At 40.5% G+C, this 25,042-nt stretch overlaps 2 protein-coding genes across 2 annotated transcripts in view; both read right to left on the reverse strand.

Moving 5' to 3' along the window:
• The window catches only part of LOC144531000 (extracellular serine/threonine protein kinase FAM20C-like), a 33,960-nt gene that overhangs the window by 1,406 nt on the left and 7,512 nt on the right, over window positions 1-25,042 (reverse strand). The gene's annotated exons all lie outside the window — the stretch shown is intronic.
• dnhd1 (dynein heavy chain domain 1) lies at window positions 39-23,697 on the reverse strand. Its single transcript, XM_078268212.1, has 43 exons — window positions 23,636-23,697; window positions 23,000-23,188; window positions 22,663-22,866; window positions 22,468-22,578; window positions 22,120-22,276; window positions 21,212-21,466; window positions 20,586-20,729; window positions 19,433-19,544; window positions 18,977-19,209; window positions 18,631-18,874; window positions 18,256-18,413; window positions 17,714-17,839; window positions 17,266-17,542; window positions 16,927-17,054; window positions 16,384-16,582; window positions 16,210-16,301; window positions 15,831-16,053; window positions 15,598-15,723; window positions 15,383-15,480; window positions 12,135-15,291; window positions 11,915-12,035; window positions 11,592-11,751; window positions 11,199-11,490; window positions 9,555-11,106; window positions 9,121-9,226; window positions 8,598-8,712; window positions 8,296-8,482; window positions 7,842-7,944; window positions 7,284-7,412; window positions 6,865-7,056; window positions 6,290-6,709; window positions 5,751-6,162; window positions 5,391-5,489; window positions 5,114-5,290; window positions 4,548-4,726; window positions 3,109-4,143; window positions 2,848-3,016; window positions 2,636-2,710; window positions 2,076-2,301; window positions 1,779-1,870; window positions 1,550-1,699; window positions 636-1,252; window positions 39-498 (listed from the first exon to the last, which is right to left on the reverse strand). The coding sequence occupies exons 1-43, from the start codon at window positions 23,695-23,697 to the stop codon at window positions 70-72; spliced, it is 13,332 nt and encodes a 4,443-aa protein (XP_078124338.1). The 3' UTR covers window positions 39-69.

Genomic DNA, 25,042 nt, shown 5'->3' on the forward strand with positions numbered 1-25,042 from the left:
AAGTCAATCCAGAGTTGCATCTGAGCGTCAGTCTGGTGCATCACAGCAGGACAAACCAGGACGGTTTAGTCAGAGCATACTCACTAGCCTCACCCTTCTCAAACTACACAACACAGGATTTAGCTTGGCATGTAGGGGAAACGTAGTGATAATGTTAACATCTGCCAGTCCCCGGTTTCCACTCTCCCGCTCTCCATCGAGATAGAGCGGGCAGTGATAGATTGGTAACTGTGGAACAGTCGATGAAGAAGCATGTGCCATCTGGACATTGCTGCCGTCGTTTAAATGTGAACTTTTACAAGGGAAGGTATCCTGGGCAGTATTTGTGCTCTTGACTTGTGCCTTGACACAAACAAGGGGCAGTGAGCACGACTGCAGAGAGACTGTGTCCTGTAGGGCTCCTAGCTGTGTATCCCATGATGCCCCTCTCAGCTCCAGGCCACATAAATACACAGCATCCAGGGGAAGTGAGGCTGGGTATGTACTATCACTCAGAACCTAGAGGGAAGAGAACAGTATAAGTAATTAACCTGCAGCACCTGCAAATAAATAATGCAATAGTATGCAATTAACTATTTTTATCTACTGGGTTCTAAAAATTGAACAGCATTTTAGAATGCAAATGTATATTTTACCTGAAAATGCAGGGCTATATCACTCATATATTTGCGATTTACTTGAGCAGCCTCTCTCATCACTGCCACCAGAAAGCCTCTGGCATTTTTAAAAGCAGATAGTCGGTATGCACCGGGAGGATCTGAAGTGTTGTGGTGCCAGAGATAAGCACTGAGCAACTCTGCCCTCCTCTCCAAGTGAGACAAGTCAGTGGGCTTGAGGAGGGAAGCAAATGTCGGCGCGCTGTATTGGAGCTGTGAGAGGAGCGAGGACACCGAATCAATGAGCTCATCCCACTCAGCCTGGAGGAAGTCACATAGGTGACTGTGAAAGACAGCTCCTGCATTTGTAACTGTGCTGTCATTCTGGGTGTGTGTGAGATAGCTCTTCAGAGCCTGCAGTCTGTCTCTAGCATGGCTGTATGCTGAAAGTGTGGTGGGCTGGCTTAGCTGTGTGTAGAAAATCCTCACTCTTCCTAGAGGAGTTTGGGAGGCCTGCAGTAGTATGTTCAAATTGTGGCTATTGATCTTGGTTATCTCAGCTGCCACATCTGCACTAAAGCCCAACACAAGGGGGTCATTGATGTATTCAGAATCCTGAAGACCCTGCTCCAAAATCTGCAGTAGTTCTGACAAATCTGAGGAAATTAAACATAGCCATAATCACTACATTGTACCTACACAGAAACACAAACATCCACTGTTGGCTCTAACGCTTGTACCCCTTGCTAAGTGTTGTTTGTCTTGTTGATTTTGAAAATGTATCCTCATTTTAATGCTGCAAGCATGTAACTTGCGCTGCATAAAGGTTTCAGCTAAATGTTTAAAATTTAAAAGTAAAGAAAAGGAATAGTGCATAATCCATTTCCTCGAGTTCACTGTATCATTAATTTGCTTGTAAGATGTATAACACTATCAGGAAGTTGTTTATTTACCAAAGTGGCCAGGGTTGCTGGTAATATCTGAGAGGATGTGTGGTCCACTGCCCCACAGAGGTGACACTCTGCTGAGGCAGGTCTTGGCAACGCTGTCCACCACCTCCAAATCTGCAGAGTCTAGTACATGGCCACCATGCACTAGATTGACTAAATGAAAAGTATAACAAGGTTAAAGCATACATTAACTGAACCAGAGGGACAGCTTTATCTGTTAATGCTGCCTCACCTGCTATATACTGCAAAGCCTTAGCCTTGTCGTGGCAGAGACTAGCAATGCAAATGTGTGCATCCACCAAAGCCAGTAGGTCTTCCTGACTCCTTCAAAACAGAAACAATCCAAATACACAAGCTTGAACTCTTAATCTTTTGTGATATATCCACCATTTGAAGAATTAGAAGACTTAAATTCAGATCATGAATGGTTTCACTGTCTGTTCTGTCATGGATATGACAGGCAAATATACAAATATTTTAACACCTCTATATCAACTAAAGTATAGAGCATGTGGGCCCATTTCCTCACCAACTGTAGATTCTCCCTTGGCCTAAGTATTTATAGGCCTGTCTCTGCAGTAACACAGAGTGGAAGATGGCACAGCGCCGGAGGAGATCCATGTTGTGTGCTTTGACACCCGACAGTGATTGACGCTGTACGATGGACACCACCTGTCGCAAGGAACAGCTCAGCTCCTCCTTCAGATCCCAGGGACAGTCACAGACCAGAGACAGGGAACACATTCGCACTGCCGCTGTTCCAATAATATAAAATAATAATCATCATTGAAATCATAATCATTATTACAACCTGAGCAAAACCAAGACAAAAGGTTACTGTATTATTTGAGGCAATAAATTAGATCACTTAGGAACAATTATAAATGTAATTATTGAAAGAGAAAACTAAAGATTGTGAGATTACCTTAATTGATAAAAAAATAGATATACTTTATTCTGTTGTATTCTGTTTGTCAAAGTTTATGATTAGACTGGCACTCTATATTGAACAATAATAACAGCTTAGTACCAGATGGTGGAATTAGTGAAAAAAGAAAGACATGAGTAATGGCAATATAGTACATCTACCTGGTATGGAGTGTGATGCATATTCTTGAGTTATAAACCACAATCGGAAGCACGGATGAATCAGGCATCGCTCCTCTGTGAAATATGTAGGTAGGCAGGCAAGTAGGCAGATGGATACATGGATACAACGTGATTGTAACTTGGGTTGTGAGCATTTGTTAATGATAAATAATACAAATGCAATTTAAATTGATTCTTGATGGACCACTTACCTCTAAAAGAAGAGATCAACTGACTGAGGTGAGCCACTACTTTACCATCCCATTGTTCCAACAGGTGACAGTTGTTGAAAACCAACCAGTGGCCATCGTTAAAAGCTTTGTCCAGCATTGAGAGAATGACCTCTTTGTCACACAGAGCCCCAAAAGAAATGACTTTCACCTGAAAATAAAACAATAAAAACATCAAGCACTGCATTGGTGTACTTTGGCTACAGTTATTAACTTGAAACAAAATGAAACAGTGTGCGTTACCTTCTTTGTTTCTGCTACACAGTGGGCCAATTTGTGTATTAAGTGAAGAGGCTGAATGCTTGTCCACTTATCTCCTCTTTGACTGGGCAATGTAAGGATGATGGGTCCCTCATGTTTGAGAAGATACCGTGAGAGGGCCTCTGGATTCCCAGTGTGAGGGGCCTCAGTCCCTGCTGTCTGTCCAGGCAGGCAGAAGTGGTAGGTGGCCATGGCCTCAGCTAGTCCCTCCAGGCAGTCTGGGAGCATGGTCTTCCAGAGGAGAGCCCGCTGCAGCAGGGAAAGATGGGAGTGAGAGCGACAGGGAACAGCCCCTGCTACAGTGGAGGAAGGGAAGTGCAGGTACTCCTGCCACTGTATGGGGCAAGTGGAGAGAGAGGCAATCAACCCTCTGAAGACCGGGATCTTCTCCAAGCAGAGGAGCTCTGGGTGGATATGAGGGGGTATCCAGCTGGGCAGAGCACTAGTGGACTGTGAGACAATGGGAGGAAGGGAACAGGGTTTCACTTTAATGACAGGATGTTTTATGTCTTGAAGGCCCCTGAGGAAAGCCATTCTCTCAGCCTCGGAGCAGAGCTGGTTGTGGTGGAGCAGAGCCACAGACAGCAGCAGCTCCAGAACAGCAACATGGCTCTTTAAGAGACAAGGCCTGTATTGAACCAGCAGCTGGGCTACCATCCGGTTTGTGACCTCCGGTATTATGCCCGCTGGCACTTTCCCAATGGTACATGACACTAATGGCCTGCCCTTTACAATGAAGACCTCTTGCATAACTGTGATGAAGCCACGTAGGGAAAAGTAGTAGGCAGGGGAAAGACGAGACACCTCCTGCAGAGCCTGGTAGAGGGCAGCAGCCAGCCTTATTAATTGTCGGGGCACAGTCAGCAGGGACTCGTGGTACTTCATCTCCTCACTCAGCTGCTGGATCTCAGCCTGCAGTTTCTTCATTGCTTCTTGACAAACAGCCACACGGGGGAGAAAATCAGCATCCTCCAGCAGTGAGGTGTTAGACTGCAGGATGTAGTCCATCACAGCATCCTATAACAAGATTGTGTACAGTCAACTGATGTGCAGCAGCTATAAACAACAGCAGACAATTACATTATCAACTAAAAGAACTGCACTCTGCTTTAGTCTGACTTAAATGTAGAAATTGTTATTGCTTGATTATGTAATGCAAAAAAAGCCCAGTCCATTATAGTCCATGGTGTAAATTCCAAAAAAAATGTTTACTGACTATGGCTGTACCACAATGAGTAAATCAATAACAACAATTACGAGACAAGCAAACTCTGATGTGTCAGGCAGAAATTAGGCTGTATGCTAGTTGCAGATTAGGCCTTAACCACTTTTTGAACTACTACTACTACTACTTTACTTCACTGAATCATATGAGACGAAATAACCAAGAGAAACAGTTTTGTAAATGGTGGCCTTGTCACCTCTTTTGAGATCAGTTCCTCCTGCAGCAACTGCTTGTCATTCTGGAACTGCAAGTGTTGAATCAGCAGCTTTTTACACTCAGACTGCAGCAGCTGTGTCAGCATTAGCTCCTGGATCTCTTCTGAGCTTACAGAGAGGTCAACAACGCGCACCTGAGCCAAGATGGACGGATGGATGTCTAAGAAACAAAAAAAGAATGCCCAGTGAGCTGTACTTTCAGATGAGTTAGAATAACTCATTTTCAAAATGTCCAGAGTGTCCATTTCATCCCTTTCTGTTTTAAGATCCCATGTTACAATCTAACCCCTTGCGTGCACTGAGTAATAATAACAAATAATACATAGCAGTATGTCATCTTAATACTGTGTCATATGATCTGTAAAAAAAATTCTCAGTATATCTCTGTAGCAGTTACAACTTTAGCAAATCACCAAGACAAACTAGGATCCATATTTTACTGGGATGATTAATGAATTTGAAAGTCCTGCACTTATTTTGCAAGAAAAATGCCAAGCGACTTTAACAGAGACTCCCCATGTACAGTTGAATTGAAAATCCTTCTTACCACTGCTAAGCAGTTGGACAGGCAGATGGGTGCTAAGGAAGAGGCAGAATTCAGGGTGGGTCGGCTGAACATGCTGTTTTAACCCTGGAAGGCAACATCCAGCAGGGCGTGCCAATCTGGCCAGAAACCGATGACTGGGAATCACACGTTCCACATGAGTTACCACAACTCTCAAACCTGCAAAATGAAAGACTAAAATAAGTTACATCTCAAAAAGGATGGTGTAACTTCACAAAAACAACTATCATAATAAAAAAAATGTCATCCCCTAATTGACCTTTCTCCGCAGCCTGGTCCAGCTTGTCCAGCAGCTCTGGATCATCAGCACAAACCACCACATCACACTCTGTCTCTTTCTCAAGCTTGGCATTCTCTCCTGCAAAGAAGACACGTATTGTACTGGTTTAAGTTTCCCAATACAATTCACATAGGCTTTGTATTGATTTTCTATAGAATTAATGAGGTTTAAAAACTGTGTGATATATATTTGGCATTATTTCTGCTCTGCGAAGTTGCAATAGGCATTAGTTAATATTTCATATATTTTATAGACTTTAACAAGGTTAATTGATCTTAGGATGACAGGGTGCAACAAATGGCCAAATCCCAGCCATGCTGTTGTAATCTAAGGGCCTACCTGTGATGAGCATCCTTTGAGAGTTTACATCTAGATGTTGCTGGGTGTCTGCCAGTAGAGGCCAGCACTGAACCCAAGCACTCCTGCAGCCCCACAGCAGCAGCTTTACAACCATTCTATCAGAAGGAGCATCCTGGAGCATTCCTATTGCCTGACCCAGAGGCAGCTTCAGCCTCTCAGACACAGGGATGGGGAAACCAAGAAGGGGGTAAGGAGGTGCAGTGTCAGAGTGTGTAAACAGGGAGGTTCTGGGGTCCATGGGGTCTATCTGGATTATTCCTGTCTGACAGAGTGTCCTCCACTTGTTCAGCAGTTCTGTGCGTATATCAGGGCCAAAGGGGCCTAAATAAGAGATGATTGCAGCCAGGATAAGGGCATCTCCTGGTAGAGTTTGGTTACTTAACTTTGCCTCCTGAGGATAAAATAGAGAAAATCTGAATCATTTAAATAATAAATATTTTTTTTAAATAACACCAAAGTATAAAATGAAGTTGTATGTTTAAGTGAAATGAAAAGTATATTTGCAAATGACGTGTTACCTGAGCAGCAGCCCTCCAGTCTCTGACATGTGCCTCTAACTGTCCTGCAGCCATAGTAGCTTCTCTTGCTGAGCTCTCAGCTGTGGGCAGTCGCAGCAGTTCCTTCTCCAGTTCTTCTTGTACCAACTTCAATTGATCCTTTACATTCTCTTGACAATGGTAAGCATGATCCTTTTTCTGCTTGGCCAGGTGCAGTTGACCCCGTGCCTTTTTGGCCAGAACCTCCAATTGCTGCTTTACCAACAGTTGGTTTTGCATACGGCAGCACTCATACACAGCCTGGACCCATCGACACAGGGACTCACAGGCTTTGCTCACCTCTAGCACAGACTCTGGCACAAACTGGGGACTGTGAACTATCTGGCCAAGCTGCTGAAGCTGTTCATTTGTCAGACTAAAGCGGTCAAAAAACTCCAACTCCTAGGAGAGATACAGTATATTAGCATTAAAAGCAATAACCAAAACAGCCTCCTATGCCACTTTGTGCAATCGCACCATTACTAAACCACTGCCGACCTTTATAAACTTATTTATGATGGAAAGATATTTTCCAATATAAATATATTTCCACAAACCTGGAAAAAGTTGGATTGTCCAAGAAGCTGTTTAGCACTCTCCCAGCCTAGAGGACGATTAAACAGCAAACAAATAGCGTCCATGATTTTCACCACTCCATCAGGTGGATCTCTGTAGTGCCGCACTTCCTCCAGGTCAGATGGATTCAGACAATTTAGAATGTGAATACTGGACAGGAACACAGGTTTTATCTGGGGGAAAAAAAGATTTCAAACATTAAATTCATTTACAGTGACACTTTTGGTAAATGCTCGACATTGTTCTAAGGTATATGACTAGCCAATATCAAAATAACCGAAGATGGTATGATGATGATTTTTATAATGTGATCTGTTGTGAATCTATACATGTAAGTATATGTTATATTATTAAAATAAGATATGAATGCAGATTTTAATAACATAGGAAATCCGTTTACCTTTTTCTGAGCATGATTAATCTGCTCTTCCAGGTGATGCAGCTTGCTTTCCTCTACCGCATATTTCTGCCAGGCTTCCTCAAGCAGGCTCTTGTGATAATCTACCGCTCTGAGGAGCTCTTTCTCACGCTGCAGGATGAAGAGGGAGGGAATATATTGTTTATGCAGATATCTAAATTTGTAATTTTCACAAAAGATGCTGTATTATAAGTATATATATATATATATACAGTATATACAGTATATATATATATAAATATATATATATTGCTTTATATTCAAATTGCAATATAAATTGAGATACATAGGGTTACTTTTACATAGTCTCTTGCAAAGAAATAAATGTTGCTGTTAAGAGTTTCTCAGTTTGAAATTAATCAACAATATTCCCTGGTGCGAGTATCTGAAGTGCACTGAATGTATTGCTTACAAGGTTGTTTAAAAGAAAATTATGACCGTGGTGAATTTGAAATTGTGGCAGTCAATACTGCTGAAACCCTATATAGAATATTGATCACACTGGAACTTCATACTGTATGCTGAATTGCTCTATATTACCTGCTGCGTCTCAGCAATTTTCTCTTGCAGTCTTATTAAGTGCTCTCTGAACTGCAAAGCTGTGTTGTTCAAGACATCCAAATGAGACAGAACAGTTGCAACTCTGGAAAAATACAATAGTTATTGTTTTAACAACATAATATGATGTCAAGAAAATATCATTTAGACCTGTACAGTCTACTACAATACAATTAAATAGCTCTCCAACAAATGCTCCCTCTGTAAAGGTTACCATTTTGATGTTGTTGCATCTGTGTCAGATATTGTTCAGGATGTAGTTTGTGGTGTAGCTGTGTTGTATTGCATGATCATCATCACTTTATCAGATTAAGCTAGGTCATGGTAGTATAATCATAAATACTGTATATTGAGATGCACAGCAGCACATTAAATACTAGAATCACAGGGAAGAAAAAGAGGAAAAAAGCCAACTACCCATTTGAGAACAACTAACCTGTTGGCTTGACTCTGCTGTTGCTTGTGCAGATGGCTGCAGAGGTAACCAAAGTGGGCAATGAACTCCATATAAGTCTGAGGGCTGAATGGTTGAGCTCTTAGAAGGACAGAAGCATACTGACATGCAGATTGATGGATTCCTGCCATAGCCAAAGACAGATTGGCCTCTGAGCCTTCTCTGTCCACTAAATTATAAGAAAGTGAAAAAGGATATGTCTTAGAACAGACCAGAAATAACACTGCCAGTAAAGAATGCTAAAAATGAAGTCAGTACAGACTAACTTTTGTGGTGTGACTCACGTTTGTGGAGACTGGTTTTGAGACACTGAGCAGCAACTTCCACTAAAGACTGGTTGGACCAAGGCTGGTACACCTCTACACAGCAACTGAAGCTCAGGGCTTTGGTCAGTTGTGCCTTGATCACAAATGACAAAAAAGTCATCCATTTAGGGACACAATTTGAAATTACATTATAAATTTAACATATATAATAGCACAACCTTAGTATAGAGAGCCCAAATATCACATCAGAGTAGAGTCCACATGGTCCGCATTTAAGTTAGGACTGTGTATACTCAACAACATGGGATATAATTGGAATGTGGACCTCAATGACTCAACTGTGATGTGACAGTTGGGGTATAAAGGGTCCTGCACCCTAATCAAGGGTTGGTCCTGTAAGTATCAAACGTGAGAGGACACATTTTAAATGGTTGTACCTGCTCTGATTACTCCACCTTACTGGGTTGAAAAGTACAGTTTGTGTTTTGTTAATGAATACAGGTACAAAGGTTCAAGCAATTGAAAGAAAATGCATATTTACATTCCATCCATGGGTTCTATTGTTGGCAGGTATCTCACTGCTGTCCGTAATGGTGAAGGGAAGCAACAGGAACACGTGCACATTTCTGTGGATATGGCTCAAGTACCTTTGTTAAAAGAAGCGGAACAAATGTGGTTTACAAGTATTCACATTTTCTTTTTCAAATAATTATTGTAAGTAATCAGTCAACTTTCTCATAAGCCCATTTTTGACTACAGTCTACTGTAAAAGAATGTAGTGGCAAATGCCTACATCACAAGCACATTAGCATTAGGTACTCTTTTGGATGTCATTAAATACACTAAATGTATTTTTTAGGCTTAAAGCTTAAATACACAGTTGTAAGTGGTAATGACTGACAGTTGTCTCTAAGTTAGGCCTAAACAGTGGGCAAACTAGCATGAAGACTAATAATTTAGGTACTTTCTTCTTACTTCTCAAACATACAACCATCCATACGGTATCGTCTTGAGTTTTTCACAGCAGTCACTCTGGAAACAAGATTTCTCAGCTCCTCATCTGTGTAGAGCCCTGTGTAGGTTCTGTGAGACATCACTACCAACAGCTCTTCTCTGACAGACTGGCTAATTTCTTCATGGACCAGTATGATGACATTAACTCCATCCACTCGAGTTTGATTCCCAGCTTCTTTTAGGATTTCATGTAACTGATTCTCATTGCCAGGATGCACCTCCATCAACTGGTAGCCTGTTACATAGGCAGCTAAACGCACAGTGGTTTTACGGCCTGTGCCTCTCTCTGAGCCAATCAGCACTCCGTGACCTCCATGTATGAGCAACACCCTGAGGATATGTAAAAGCTGACTCACCCTCTGTCTGTGTACAATGTATCTGGTTGTAATGTTGGAGTCATTTTCAATTTTCTGTCCTTTGTCTTGCCCTTTTCTGTCGATGACTACACACAGCTCCTGCAGTAGTACGTCAAGTTCTCTGTCCTGATAAGAAGAGCTACATTTAAAACTGTATTGCTGACTTATTGGGGCCTCAGAGAGCTCAGGACCATATACAAGTTTAGCCACTATGCCCTCCATATGCTGAAGAATCTGGGGTTGCAGAGGGAGCCTTTTTAGGCTTGTCTCTTCTAAGCAAATGTTTTCAGACACAAGGGAAGGTTCAGTCAATGTATAGCCTTTCTTTGGGTCAGACAGGCCAGCTGGATTTGGCTCTTGAGGCAAATTTAGTGTATCTGGACTCTGACCTTGTGGCTTACAGGTGCCTGCTGTGTCCATGGGTAGTGTGTGAATAGTTAGGTTTGAGACAGTGGGTGGGTCATATAAACTGGCAGGCTGGATTTCATCAACCAATCTAATTCCATAGTGTGCTGTTGCTGTCTTGGCTATGAGTGACACAAGAGTTTTGCTTTCATCCTCTGAGCATAACCTATCACTGAAAGTGCGCATGCACTCATGCATCCAGAGATGTGCAATGTTAAGGACTGATGCTGCAGGCCCTGGCAGGACTGGAGAAAAGCCTGGTAGTGAATATTTATTTTTCAGCATTGTCCCTGTGATTGGGATGTTAGGCTGCCACAGGCACATCCCGTTAAACACCTTCTGAAGGTCATGATGGGAAAATATGAAATGGGGTCTCTGCACAGTTGGCAGGAATTGGTCACATACTGCATGATAGAGATTTTTAGTTGCAGTGATGATACAACATGCCATATCCTCACCACTGTGCTTAAGTTCCAAATCTTTGAGCCAGATTTTTAGCCGAGGAGAATGTATAGACAATATAACGTCCATAGATAGGCTGGGAAGCACGAAGATAGAGAACAGGCGCGACAGCCTGGAGGATATCACATTACTGTGGTGACTGCCAAATCCAAAGACACAACAGGTAGCCATGTAGCTGATGGCTCCAGAACTTAATAAATTGAAGTTGTAGGTATCAAATGTTAGAATATGTCCCATTGACATACTCTGTCGTAGTGTTTCTAGAGCTGTTGACGTCCTCCCAAAGACATCTATCAACAGGAAGGATAGAAATATTAACGGCATTAAGGTTCAAACCCTGCAAAATCATATTAGTTCTCCTAAGGTAAATTGTCTTACTTACCACAGGGGGCTTCATGCAAATCATCGACAAAAAGAAGCAGTCCCGGCTGTTTTGTCACGGAACCCATAGTATCTTTACAGTTCTTCTTGCGGCTGATGTTATTCATTAAAGTGCGCAGGTCTCTGGAGCTCAGCAGTGGACTGGCTGGCAGGCTAATGTGTGGCTTGTCAAGCTTGTCAAAACTCAGCAAAGTTTTGCACAGAGTAGTTTTTCCAGAACAGGGCTCTCCTGCGAGCAACACTGGCTGATTTCCCTCCAACATGAGGTTCAAGAGATAGGTATATTTCCGATACTACGTAAATAGATTTAAGACACTTGTTAGTTAAAATGTAAATGCAGTGATGACTTCATTTATGTATTTTTACTACATTAGACAGAACGTTCAGGACAAACCTTGGGAGGGAGGGAATTTGTCAGCAGTGTGTTCTTGGGGCACATCTTGCTGTCTTTGTTAAAGAAGTGTTCAAACACACTCTCTTCATCAGGAACCACAATTTTGTACCGGCAAGTAAACAGCACTTGACGGGCTAGTAATTCAAACTTTGTCCAGTGGCTAAAAATATAAAGAATATGAAGACAATTGGTGACTGATATTTCTTTGGGGAGCTTTTTGTAAAAAGAAAAAAGTTTTTAGAAATGTTTATAGCAATAACATACATACTAAATTATTTGCATAAATGAATGTGACAAAAGAAGTTGCATGAAGATTATCTTACCGAGGATGCAGATGTCCACAAAATCCCCAAATATAAGCCACCAGAAAAAGGTTCCTGGCCAGCAGATCTTGTTTAGTTGGGGGATCTGTGCCTGCTGTACCAGTTCTGTGTAGAGGTATATCTGGTGGGAGAATATGTCATACAGTATTAATAAAAGTAAAGTCACCTTAACTAGTCTGTATGTTTTACAAGCTTATATGTTCATAACTAATGGTTATACCTCGTTTGTCTATCTGTGGTATTGTCTCAGCTTTTTCCACATCCTTCCCAAAATGCTGTAGGAGGGCACGTAGGATCCGAACAAATGACATGATTTCTTGCAGTCCATACATGACACTTTTAGGAGATTCTCCTTCATTATGGATTGCAGAAGTTAAAGCATTTTGCCTAAGCAAACTAAGTGTGCTGGCGAAAAGATCTTTAGCCAGACAATTCCACATTTTTAAGGTTCCATGATCCAGTTTGTGTTCAAAAAAGAGAGCATCTGTTTCACTCTTCCACACAGCCTTCCAAAGATCAGTACCTGTGACATAGACAAGGCTGCAACGGGTAACTGCAGAGGGACTTGCATCACTTAGATCAGTGATCTCCATAAGTAGCTTAAGGTGTGATTGGGATGGCAGTGTTTCACCTGATGATAGGCACAGAAATGGGCCCTCAGGACTGCACATTGTAGTTAAGTAATCTAACCAGCCAGGCTGCCCCACAGGATTCCCATCCATTATCAGCCATTTTTGAGTCTGATCACTTTTCTTCCTATTGCTGCAGATTGTAGAACTTTTTGGTTCACGTCGTTCTAAATCTCTCAGAACCTTTCCAACAGCTCCATCTTGCCATCCTCTGTTATCACAGAAGCAGCCAAATACCTCCTTATGGGACATGGCGTTAGGAAACAAGACCACAGTGTCAACAGAGTTCCAGGTTGAAGCAGAGATCTGTGGTTCTGCCTGTGGGGTATCTCCTTCAATCATATTGTCACTTTCAAACACAAAGTCCAATCCCTTAGCAGCCAGATGATTGAGTGCTCCAGCTAGAGCACAGTAACAGGTTGTCTTTCCACTACCCAAGGGGCCTATAAGCATAACTGCCTGAGACATTTTCATGGTCTGGTAGAGTGTAAGAGCACTGCTAATTATTTCAGTGTCAGAGTGAAACTGTTTCTTTTGTAATTCTTCTGTAACTGCATCTTTAAGTTGCTTCTTTTCTTCTTCCTCAATGTACGGTTGGAAAAGAGGAAACTGGCATGCTATAGGGAATGTGTTCTTGAAGGTGATGTAGAACTGTGAGGCTTTCTTGTGCTCATAAAGAATAGGTGAGAAGACAGTAAGAATAGCTTTGACAATGGCTGTCTCCTCCATTAAACCCTGTATAATTGACAAATGTGAACTGCTGAACTTGGAAGGCTTTTCAGTATCTTTTGTATCCTTTTCAACAACTCTGGTAGTCACATTTTGTAAAGGCGCAAGAGCAGTTTGTTCTGCAGTCGCTCCTTTAGCCTCATCAGAAATTTCTTGTTGCCTTACACTTTGTTGTAAGTGCATTTCAGAGGCGGAGATGACCTTTTGCAAGACAACAAGATAGCAGCTCTGGTTATCAGTGATGAAATCAGGCAGACAGAGAGAATCCTTGGCCAGGCTAACAAGGGCCACCAGACGTCGACTTAAAGACATAGCTTCTGAGAAACCAATGGAAGTTAGCATTACTTCTGCGATGGTCCTGTAATCTGGATGGGCTAACGCAATGGGTCTAGTTGCACACCGCAGACTCTCTGGAAGCTCAGATGTATGCCCCTTCGATGAGATAAGAACACATCCATAGCTTAGGCTGGCATAAATGCTTTTCCCTGCAAGTACCATATGGCATTCAGAATCAACAATGTTTATGCAACCAGTGACCCCTTCAGCAGTCCTGTCCTTTGGCTCCTCATTCATTCTCTGATTCTCATTTATTGTTAACTCAGAGAAGGATTGATGGATGTCTACTAGATTCTGCCCCAGTGATGACAGGACCCCTTGTGTTAGTAAGTCCACAGAGTCCAGCAGAAGCCATGCTCCAGTCTGGAGGGCGCCCAACAGCATCCGCTGAACAACACCAGGTCTTACACTTGGACAACATTGCATATCGACAACCTGCCTCCCCAGTGCTTTTCCTAACTGGACCACAGTTGTTTTCTTTCCAGACATGCACGGTCCACTCACAAACCCACATCTGTAGCTTGTCAGAGCAAGCAGAATCCCCAGTGTAGCCCGATCTGTGGATGGAGTATGCATCATTACCCAATCTTCTGGACCAAAATACTCATAATCATATTGAAGACGATGGCCCAAAACATCCACGCAACACGTTGGTTCATTGGCTTTCAGGCTAAAATCTTCATAGTTTATATGATACTTCATTAAACTTAGCCACTCAAAAGACGACTCCAGCCCACATTGTACCTCCATGAGTCGAGATAGCTGCTGCGCATGCTTCATTGTAAGCTGCACTAAAGCACGCAGACACATCATCATGTACTTAGAAACCAGAGATTCCCTTTTAGCCCCTGTGACTCCATCCCTAATTGAACGGCCAAGGTTTTTCAGTTTTGCAGAGTTGTATGCCTTTATGTTGCTTAATGTCGCTGGGCCTGATTCTTGGAAAGCTTGTAGAACTGCGTTGCACCAAACTGCCTCCTCAGCCACCAGCAGACACTGAAGAGGGTATTCAGACAGCAGATCCAGCGCAGGTACTGCAATTTTTCTCCTTTCAGCAATGTGGAACAGGATGTTTCCAACTTCGTTATCACATGCCATATATTGACTGGGTGGTTCAAGCTGGTTTCTCACAATAGCACATTGTTTCATGAGCTGTAGCATTGTCAACTTTAATTGTTTCTCAAAGACACAAAGCCATACCAAGGCATTGGGATTTGGTTCCAAAGGAGACAGAAAGGTTATGTGCTCCTGGAGGCTACCAAAAAACCCTAGCACCTTCATCTCTCTGTGGCTTTGAGATGTAGCCCCCCAGTTCTTCACACCTCTTGTATTAGATGGTATTTCACAATCCACTTCAAGCCAGCGTATCCCTTTAAAGCATTTGCGCACAAAGGGTTGCAGTGTAAAAGGCGTTGGATGAAAGGAGAGTAGTTGTATCACTTCCCTATCACTCAAGAACCAGAGTCTTGGAAACTGTTCACAAAAGGTCTCCAGAAAATCCACCATTTGGTTGGAAATGGCCTCCATTGTAGACAAACCATCAATGAGAATCTGGCAAAGGCTTTCACCATGGAATCTGACATTTGTCTTCTTGGAATAAACGAAGTTCAACACATGAGGGTCACTTAAGATAGAGTGAATAATTTCCTTAAATGTCTCATCAACTGGTTGGAATCGCTCCAGCTATAAAATTAAAATAGAAAGACAATCAACATGTTTTGGTTTCATAGCATTGCATTAGATATGTTTGACTTGTGATGACATAAGGACATACCATATCCAATCTCTGAACACTAAAGGATGTTTCATGGAACATCTTGGTCAGGGAAGCCCATATTTGCTGGTATCTTTCAATTAAACAAAGTAGCTTTCCTGTTAATTTTGAAAGGGAGAACAAAAGACAATGCAATGTCCATACTGTTTCTGCACTTGGTGGCAAATGGTCAAAATATTGCTTTGTTCATTTCTTTTTCTGAATATCCACCTTACCAAGATCTTGTAGTGATTGCACCCAATCCTCAATTTGCAGTCTGAACTCAACACTGTGTGGGGACTTCAACATGGTGGACAGAGCCATCAAATCACTCTCTATCTCAGCAAAGTGTATTTCCAGACCTGAGTTAGAAAGCACATGGCAAATCCCAGCAACTTGTAAGTAGAATATTGCTTTTCACACATAGTGAGATATATTATTCATTTGCCAGCTTGTTATTGAGTCTCACCAATGATAGTGAATCTAGCATCTTTACAGGAGTGGTGAATGGCAGTTTGAAGATTTGAAATTGTGCCCTTTGTGGGCTTTTCTGATAATCCATGTTGTGGCTCACGATGCTGCCAAACAGGAACAGTGAATTTATCCACCTGGAAAAGTCTGGCTTTCCATCCCTGTTGAAGCTTTTGGAAGGTCTGCTCCATGTTACACTCTGCTTGGGCATCCCTGCATATCTGACAGAGTAAAATGTACCATAAGCCAAATTAATCAAGTAACATGTGTGGCATATAAGGGGAGTTTGTTGTTTATTGACCCTGTATTGAGAGGCATTTATTTCCTAATTTTAGTTGCACTGCCATTACAGCCCAATGTGTCTTTCCTGCTCTCACCTTGGTAATGAAATTCTGGTCAACTTCAAGTAGTTGAGACATCAGTTCAGCAACAGTCACCTTCTTCTCTGAGACATACAGTAGGCCCATGCCTGTCAGACAGAATGTATTTTGATTATTTTAGATATGCTTTGGTTTCATGCATGCATTACCAACATGGCCAACGTGTCTGACCTTGGAAAATGGCTTTCCAGTGTTTATGTTTGAGTGTGGGGCTCTGCAGCTTGGCCATGGGTGCAACCTGATGGCTTAAGCTTTCCAGGATTCCTAAAGTCTCCTGCAGCACTGCATCATGAGTAGGTATGATACTTGTTAGAGATAAAGCTTGTTCCTTCCACTTGGCAATTTTCTCCTGAGCTTGTGACACCACAACCTGACGGAAAAATATTTCAGAAGATTTGTTGGTTTAATTCACATGGACAATTATGATAACTTAGAAGATTGTTATCATCACAAAACAAACTATTCATAATTGTATAACTCAGAATGGTTTATAAGCATTGCTTAGCATCTTCGTATATGTATTATGAGATACGCTGTGCTTGCCAATACTCCAGTTTTTTAAGCGTACTTGTTTTCTCCAAATAAAAAAAAGTCAATCAATTAAAGAGAAAGCAAATTCTAGTTTAAGTACACTTTCAACCATAAATAATTACCTCCTTGCTAAAAATATTTTACCATGTTGTCAATAAGAGAGACCTTCATTTGACATGTTACCTCACTGAAAATCAACTGTTTCCATTCTTCCATCCATGATGTAAACTCAGCTATTAGCTCCCACAACTCTTTACGGGCTTTGAGCTTATGGACATCTGTTGTCAAAACGGTCAAATCCATTGGATGTTCTAATGGGAGACAATAAACCATAACAGTCTGATAAGATTAGGACTTTTGTAAATACATAACATGACAACAGTTTTTCCCATTGTTGTTATAAGATCAAAACCACCAAGTTTTTTTAGCTTAATTTTCATTTTCTTCTTTTCTTCTATCAAGTTCAAAAATCCGTTTTTTAAGCCCCAAAATCATATATGTACATAATTTACACCATCTCACCGTGTAGTTTTTGGCTGTTCCTACTAAGTTGTTCCAGCTTTGCATTGAGATTGTGCACATGTATATACATGTGGTTCAGTTTGGAGACCATCTCTTTTACATCCTGGGTTGGGTCAAGGAAGGGTCCAGATGTAGCTTTAGAGACGATATTTTTAAGGTCACAGACCAAAAATGAGAACATTGTGTCCAATGCGTTAGCCATTGAAGGAAGACGGTGGCACACGATGCTATCTGCTTGCTTCAAGAGGGGAATAAAGCAATCCAACATGGCCAGCATCTAAATATAGAACACAAACACAAGTACACACACTGCCGTGAAGAAAAAACGATAATTGAGATGTGGTCAAACAGCCGCAATGTTCCGAAATGATGCACGAAACTAAGTAACATTATACTACAGTATAATGTAGTTAATAATAGCATCATTTTCACTTTTATGCCTGCAGACCTTTTGTTCCAAAGTCAGCTCCTGTTCAGTCATCTTCCTATAGTTCATGCAAATAATGTCCTGGAGGGAGTGAATGTACTCCAAACGTTTCTGCGTGTCAGCCAACAATTTCACAGACTCCCTCATCTGAAATAATAAGACAGATTTAGCATTCTGTATCAATTTTATGTTTATCATGGCTAAAACCTATGTTTGAGTGATGTAAAATATACCCAAACACTGTAACAAATGTACTGTAACGTGACTTTTGTTGACTGTCATTTTTAACTTGAATTTGAATATGAAAAAGCTATGTAGTTACATTGCTTGGTGAGTTTCAGGTCCCTTATACCCTTAAATAATGTTTTTGCTTAAAAAGGGCTTTTTACAAAAACAGTGATATGTAGTATGCTTGGTTTTTGAATCAAAAATCATAAAAATATCTGATATCATGTTAGAAAAAATTTATCATGCTACAGTATCAAATCATGAATGAAATGTTGACAAATATGTGAGGCCTACAAAGAACACTCTAGTGTATAAAGTCTAAAGAGCATCTTTACCATAAGAGCGTATTTCGAGAGGTCATGTAAGTCTCTGGGTTGTGCCCTGAGATCAGCAGTAGTCCTCTCCAAGTCTGCTATGATGCTTTCTGAATGCAGCTTTATCTGCTCAACTAGCTGCTCTAGCACTTCCTCCTCAATGAATCTCAGTTGTTGCCCTTGAAAAAAACAAAGGCAAAGAGTATAAGAGAATTCAGCATTAAACAAGAAAGTAATTTCTCAACCCATTAATTGACCATACAGTTTACCATTTTACAAAGCCAGGGAACAATAACTCATCTTTTTTTTTTTTAGGTCAATGTTGATCTTGAATAGAAATCTGTATTTGTATTTAAGAGTCTTTTAAGAGATTTAATTACTTTGGAGCAGACGTACCTAGATTTTCCTTTATGCTGGTGCACTGGATGATGAACAGTTGGTTGGAGGTAGAGATGGATGAGGGAACTGTGTCAATTCTTTCAGTCCAGTGGTGTATCTTCTTTATGTGCTCCTCATATAGTAAAGCAGACTGACCCTTCATGGATTCCAAAGAGGCTTGACTCCATTGGCTAATGAACAAATGGATGTCCACCAACCATGAGTAACTCTCACACAGCTGCTGGATTTCTACTTCAGCTTCCTGTCCAAAGAACATTGAGAATGACTTGTAACACATGAGCAGGTGTGCAGATTCTATTGATTATGTACTAACATCACCTAGTATTTGATTTGAAAGTCTTGCCTGTATGATCTTGGCCTGCTCTTTCTCAACTTGTTTTGTAACGTCGTTGATGCTGATCTGCCACTCCAGCTGTCCCTTAGGGAGGGGATAGTAGCAGCCATGCACCCTGTTGCCCTGCACCATTAGCAGGGTTTGTTTAGGCAGCACTAGCCAGTGAGATGGCAGGTCTCTGAGCAATTGCCAGCAGCAAAACTTTCTCCTACCAGTCATTGCATCATTGTTCTTACTTTCCCCTGATGACAGTTTATAAAACAAATGATAAAAGATATAATCTCATTTCGAAACAATTTCTGTGTTTAGTTTACATCGATCCATACAGAAACATGAATGACAACTTTGGGCTGGAATCAAGCACATTTTCACATGAAAACTGCAGGTTTGGGTCAGCAGAACCTCAACACAAGTAAAATCAGAACAGTGAAATTTGAAGACCAGCTTCAATGCAAATGGTTTTACCTGTAATAGTAGAATGTTCAATACAACTGAAGGCAGAGGTTGAATCCTGAGCAGAATCAGAAGTGACGACACTGTTGCTGATCTCCAGGAAGAATCCACAAGTGTCACACATCTACCAGAGAAGAAAGGTATAATGAGTAACTGGTGCTACATTTAGATAGATAGATAGATAGATAGAGTCTTTATTGTCCCATAGGGATAATTATTTCCACATCTTCTGTTCATGTTCCATAGCACAACAACACATATAAAAACACATAAAACATGTAACACATATACCAAAAAAAACACATCACATTAAGACACCCACATAGACACATCAAATGTGAAAACTACAAAGCAACTGAGGTGGTGGTGGCGGTATTACAGTTTGTTCAGCACTGTGATGGCGCTGGTGAAATAGGCTTTAGTCAGTGCTCTGTATCTGCGGCCGGATGGAAGTAGTGTGAAAAACTGATTCAGGGGATGGTCTGTATCAGCTGCTATTGTACGTGCTAGGCGTGTGATGGCTGTGTCATTCATGTCTGATAAGCTGGGTGTGGGGAGACTGATTATCTTGGAGGCAATATGTGTGATTTTAGTTTTTTAGATTTTAGAGTTTGTTTTTGCAGATGGCGGTTAGCACTGTGTAAAAACAAGGTGAGCAGTACAGCAGGGTGGGTTGGATGATGCTTTTGGAAAGTAGGAGCAGGAGGTGGAGGGCAACAGAAAGGGCTTTCCCTTTGCGTATGACATGTAGTCTTTGTTGTGCGCGTTTCTGGATGGCAGTGACATGTTCCTTGAAGTTGAGTTTATTGTCTAATTTATGGTCAATATGCTGTTCAGAAACAACACAGCTGGAATGAACAGCTGTGATAAACATAACATGTAAATATAATGCAAGCATAAATCCTACATCATTGTTGGATTTGTCTTATTGACCATGGTTTTCAATTACATCAAAGTAACCTTATGGAGGTATTCATACTTCATATTTGTCCATGACATTTCAATACTAATAATCTACTAGTGCAAATATTTTTAGAAAAATGAAACATTTTCTTCTACCTTTTAACCAATTGTCACACATTTATCTTATCCAGTTCCTACAATTAAATCATATACTGTATTAGAGGTATGGCTGCATTTGCAACTGTGAAGTTTTGTAAATTACCTGAATTATAGAGTCCCCAACAGTCAGGAGTGCTTCACTCACAGCTTCTTGGAACAGATGTATCGGTGGGTCCACAGCCAGCTGACTATTGGCACTGAAACACACCTCAGTGTGGAAGAGACAGCACTGCTGGGATGTTTTCCTCTAACAACAAAAATACATCAATAGCATTCTTTTAATTAAATGTTAATTCAATTCATTGTCAATTTCTTTTATCTGATGCGTCCTCTATTATTTCAAAGTAATAAAATGTTTTGTATCTATTTTTCTTTTGGTTATATCTTGAGAGACGGTTGCAACAGTGCTCTACAGTATCTGAAAATGTGTTAAAAACAAAAGTGACAAGTAAACACAAGGGTCTGTGCATCACTGTCTATTTCCTAGAATCCTGTCCTATAATGTATTTATAGTTTAGTTTTTGTTTATGGTCGCGCTATGTCCTCTTTCTTTTTATTTTGTTGTATGTGTGTGTGTGTTTACATTTTCTGAAAAACCAAAAACAAACAACAATAAACAAAAAAAAGTGACAAGGATATTATGTTCTTAATAGTTGTTTTTTTCTAGCAAAAAAGTTTGTGTCCTTGTAGCTGCTACATAATTGGAGTTAAGGAATGCTTTCTTGTCACCTTCAAAACATTGTCGAGAAAAGAAACGACATCTTGTCGGATGATCGTGACGAGACTTTGCACGATCATTTGATTGACGAGAGCAGCAAAGTTGCCCAATTTTTGCAAGATGCTTTCAGACCGGGCCAAGTCTTTCTTCAGGTCCTGCTGGTGAGCCAGTTGGAGGTGAATAGGTTCGTAGCATTTATTTGGCTTTTTAGCATATTCCATGTGCAGGCGCAGGTCCTGTTTTGCCTTGTAGCTGCCCTCTTTCACCTGAGGATAAAAGAGGTTTTACAGTGACAATACTTAATAACATATGTTCCCGAAGTGCTGCTTTTCTAAGAAAACTGACCACAAGCCCATCTATTCCAGAAATGGACATGCTTCTTTCTCATATGAACATTGTCTGAACATGTCTAATGCTCTAGATCAGATTTTTTCAAAAACTAAAATTTCTTAACATGAATCCAGCATATTATTTGCAAATATAAATCAGCCTATTTGTGAAAAAAAAACACATATTGAAGGTAAGGTAGTCACTGATTTAGCCATCCACAGATACAGTTCATCCTAAGGATTCACTGTGCTATATGAATGTTTAACATTAAATCATGATTTATAAAATCATGCCAACAAGTATTAATTATTTTAATAGCTTAGTATTTAATGCATTAAAATGGTATGTATAAAGGCTTTAGGCTGCCCTACACGTTATTGTGTTGTAAGTTTAATATGCAACTTAAATGTATATAATATACGTAGTAGGGCGTCCCTGATCCGTCTCTCTCAGTTAAGGGGTCCTTGGTTTAAAAAACGTTGAAGACCCCTGCTCTAGAATGCTCTATCATTAATGCTATTCTTCACACATTAACACAGGTTTGAGTTTGTTATTGTTTTGTTTTACATCAGAAATAAAATTGTGGTACCGCATTTAGGATGCCAGCGCGATACTGTGATAACTTCTCCAATATGTGCAGACAATCTTGATTCTTGGTTATCAGTACATTCTTGAATTCCAGCAATGTGTAGGTTTGAGACTCGTCCTGTGGCAGTTGGTGTGTTCCTTTCAGTTCTTCAATTATTCTGTAAAAGATATAGTATCATTATCAGGTAATCTGAACAAACAACGTTAAAGCTTAACATCTGTCCCATCTAACATTTAAAGGTCATGTCCAAATTTGGCTAATTAAGTCTAGGGTATTACGCCAAAATCAACTAATAACTACTATAACATAAAACTTATATTGAATGATTTGCACATGAAACTGACTCACCTGTTGAACAGAAAAAGAGCATTTCTGAACTGAGGTACAGCCATAACCAGCATATCTTGCAGATCCTCACACTTGCGATGAAAAAAGATCTTGCGCACATTTCTATGCCACCTGGCACAAAAAAAAAGCACCAATCACATAGAGCATGAAGATGAACAAAAAAGAGAAAGGCTTACAGTATACGTATGTACTTACAAGGTGAAAGCTTTCCGCAGTCTAAACTCCCTGAAAAACGGAATTTCCTGCAAAGCTTTCCACGACACAGACTCTCTATGCCAGTCTGCCAGACTGACAATTCCACCATAACCCCTCTCTGTCACATGTAGTACAGAATTAGGGGAAAAGATGTAGTGCTCAGAACCAGCTTCACTGGAATGGACCACTCGCAGGTCATAGGGTCTAAAACAAAGAGGACATATCACTGTGCATTACTAGTTTAATTGTGTGCATCCGAGCATAATGACACTACTACATAATAGCATCTATGGGAGTCTGAAATTAAAGGGTGGCAGATTGTGTTATTATAGTGTACCTGTAAAAGTCTCCATCCACTTCCTTCAGGTAATAAAACGCCAATTCTCCCAAGTCTCTTTTGTTGACAAAAATATGAACTACCTCTGTGCCAGTGAGAGGAACTGTATTTGGTTTGGTCACTTTACCATTTTTCACAGTTGTGTCCTTACACATTGTGGCTCTTTTTGATTCATCTTTCTCTGTAAAACTGAAACAATAAAAACGGAGTGTAAACAACAAAGCAATTAATCCAGGAATCAAATCGTTTGGGGAGTAAATGTTGACAGCTAAATTGGTCAGCTCTGTATGCCACTTTGGTAAATGAAAAGAAAAGTGTGAGAATTTCTATAATATACTGGGATAAAACTATGCCTGGGAAATATTTATTTCAAGCAGTGTGTTCCACTGTTTCAAAGGCCTACCAAGACACACCTAATCCTATCACATACCATCATCATCATCATCATCATTACATATTGCATGCATTTATTATTGTGACGTGGTGTAATAACAGGATTGTATTTATGTCCTAAATTAGCAAAACATTTCACATAAACTAAATGAGGAATGACTCTCATACCCAAAACTTTCAAGATCAGATCAAAACAAATGGGTGCATTAAAATCAAAATAATCTCTATAATTATTCCACGTACCTCTGTGCTGTCCAATCATCGGCAGTTCTGATAGGGATATCGGTCCCCAATGCTGAGGCCATAAGTCGAGGTCCTTTTGTCCATTTTGTGTCCCCCATGGCTCTCCCAGGTCCTACTTGGGCTATAAGACGAGGGAGTTCCACCACTGATAAAGGTCTGTCAGGTCTGAACAGAGGCCTAGCTGTAAAGGCTGCTGTGAAAGCAGTTGGCTCCGAACATAAAGGCGGTAACTTCACCTCAGAAGAGTGGGTCTTTTTCTTAACCTTGGATCCAGGCCTAGTAATGTTTTTACCACCGGTCTGTGCAGCTCCATCATGGGATCTTTTCTCTGAAGATGCAGCGGACATGCTGCTGATCTCTCTATGAATACCATCAGCAGGTTTAGGTACCAAAAACGTTGTCTTGTCAATCTACATTAGGACTTTACTCTGAAATTTCTGTAAGAAAAAAAATAAAAAAGGTAATGTAAACTTGAATCATCACCATATCATGCTGTACCTATCCTACATTGTCAACTAGCCACACACCAGAAGCAAGATCCTTTTTTAAAAAGAGATAGAGATGTACATTAATTTAGCAAGATCTCTATAAGGATGATGCTCCCTACTGTAAGGAACAAACATCATTTTAGACAGGGAAATCTTGATAATAGCACTGTTTGAAGATAAACTTTAGCTTACATTAAATCTTCCCAAAAATCATAAAGCACTGATATAACTTGTTTTGACTGAAACACCCTTTCATAAGCAAACGTAAAACAAAACAAAATATTTAAATCACTTTATATGAGTTACATGATTACAGTAATGAATGAAGTCCAGCTACTAGCAAAGCATTTTTGCTAGTTAACGTTAGTTAGCTAGCTAGTTACGCTAACCTTGTTAAAACAGCTAAAGTTAACTGTGTAACTAACGTTAGCTAGCTAGTAAACCAAAGACGTTAACGTTACACATGCCGCAGTTTAACACCTGTTCTTGATACTGCTGAAGTTTAAACACCAGAATATTTAGAAAGCTATGACTATGACGTTTTGAAAGTTAAATAAGTACTTTAAATAAATGAGCTAGCTAGCTAACAACATAAGAAACAACACTAACTTGTGTGACTTTCTTACCTGGCTGTGAGGAAGTTGTCTGCGCAACCACGACGACGGCTCGTTGCCACGGGAACGCACTGTAACTTCAGTGGAGCTGGTGAAGGTCAAGTAAAAATAAACAGCCCTAAACTGTATTGTAAGTATTACTAAAAGTATAGTAAAGTTATAGTTTTTGACTTCAGAAAACACTGGCTTACAAGAAATCACAGCAATGTATTCAAGTAATTTCGATAAATCCCTCAAAAGCTTTTTCTCTGCTGCCTGTGTACAACCTTGTAGCTAGGTGAAAGTGTAGTTTTAGTTTATGAGCT

This window comes from Sander vitreus, chromosome 2 (assembly GCF_031162955.1).
Source record: "Sander vitreus isolate 19-12246 chromosome 2, sanVit1, whole genome shotgun sequence".
Taxonomy (NCBI): domain Eukaryota; kingdom Metazoa; phylum Chordata; class Actinopteri; order Perciformes; family Percidae; genus Sander; species Sander vitreus.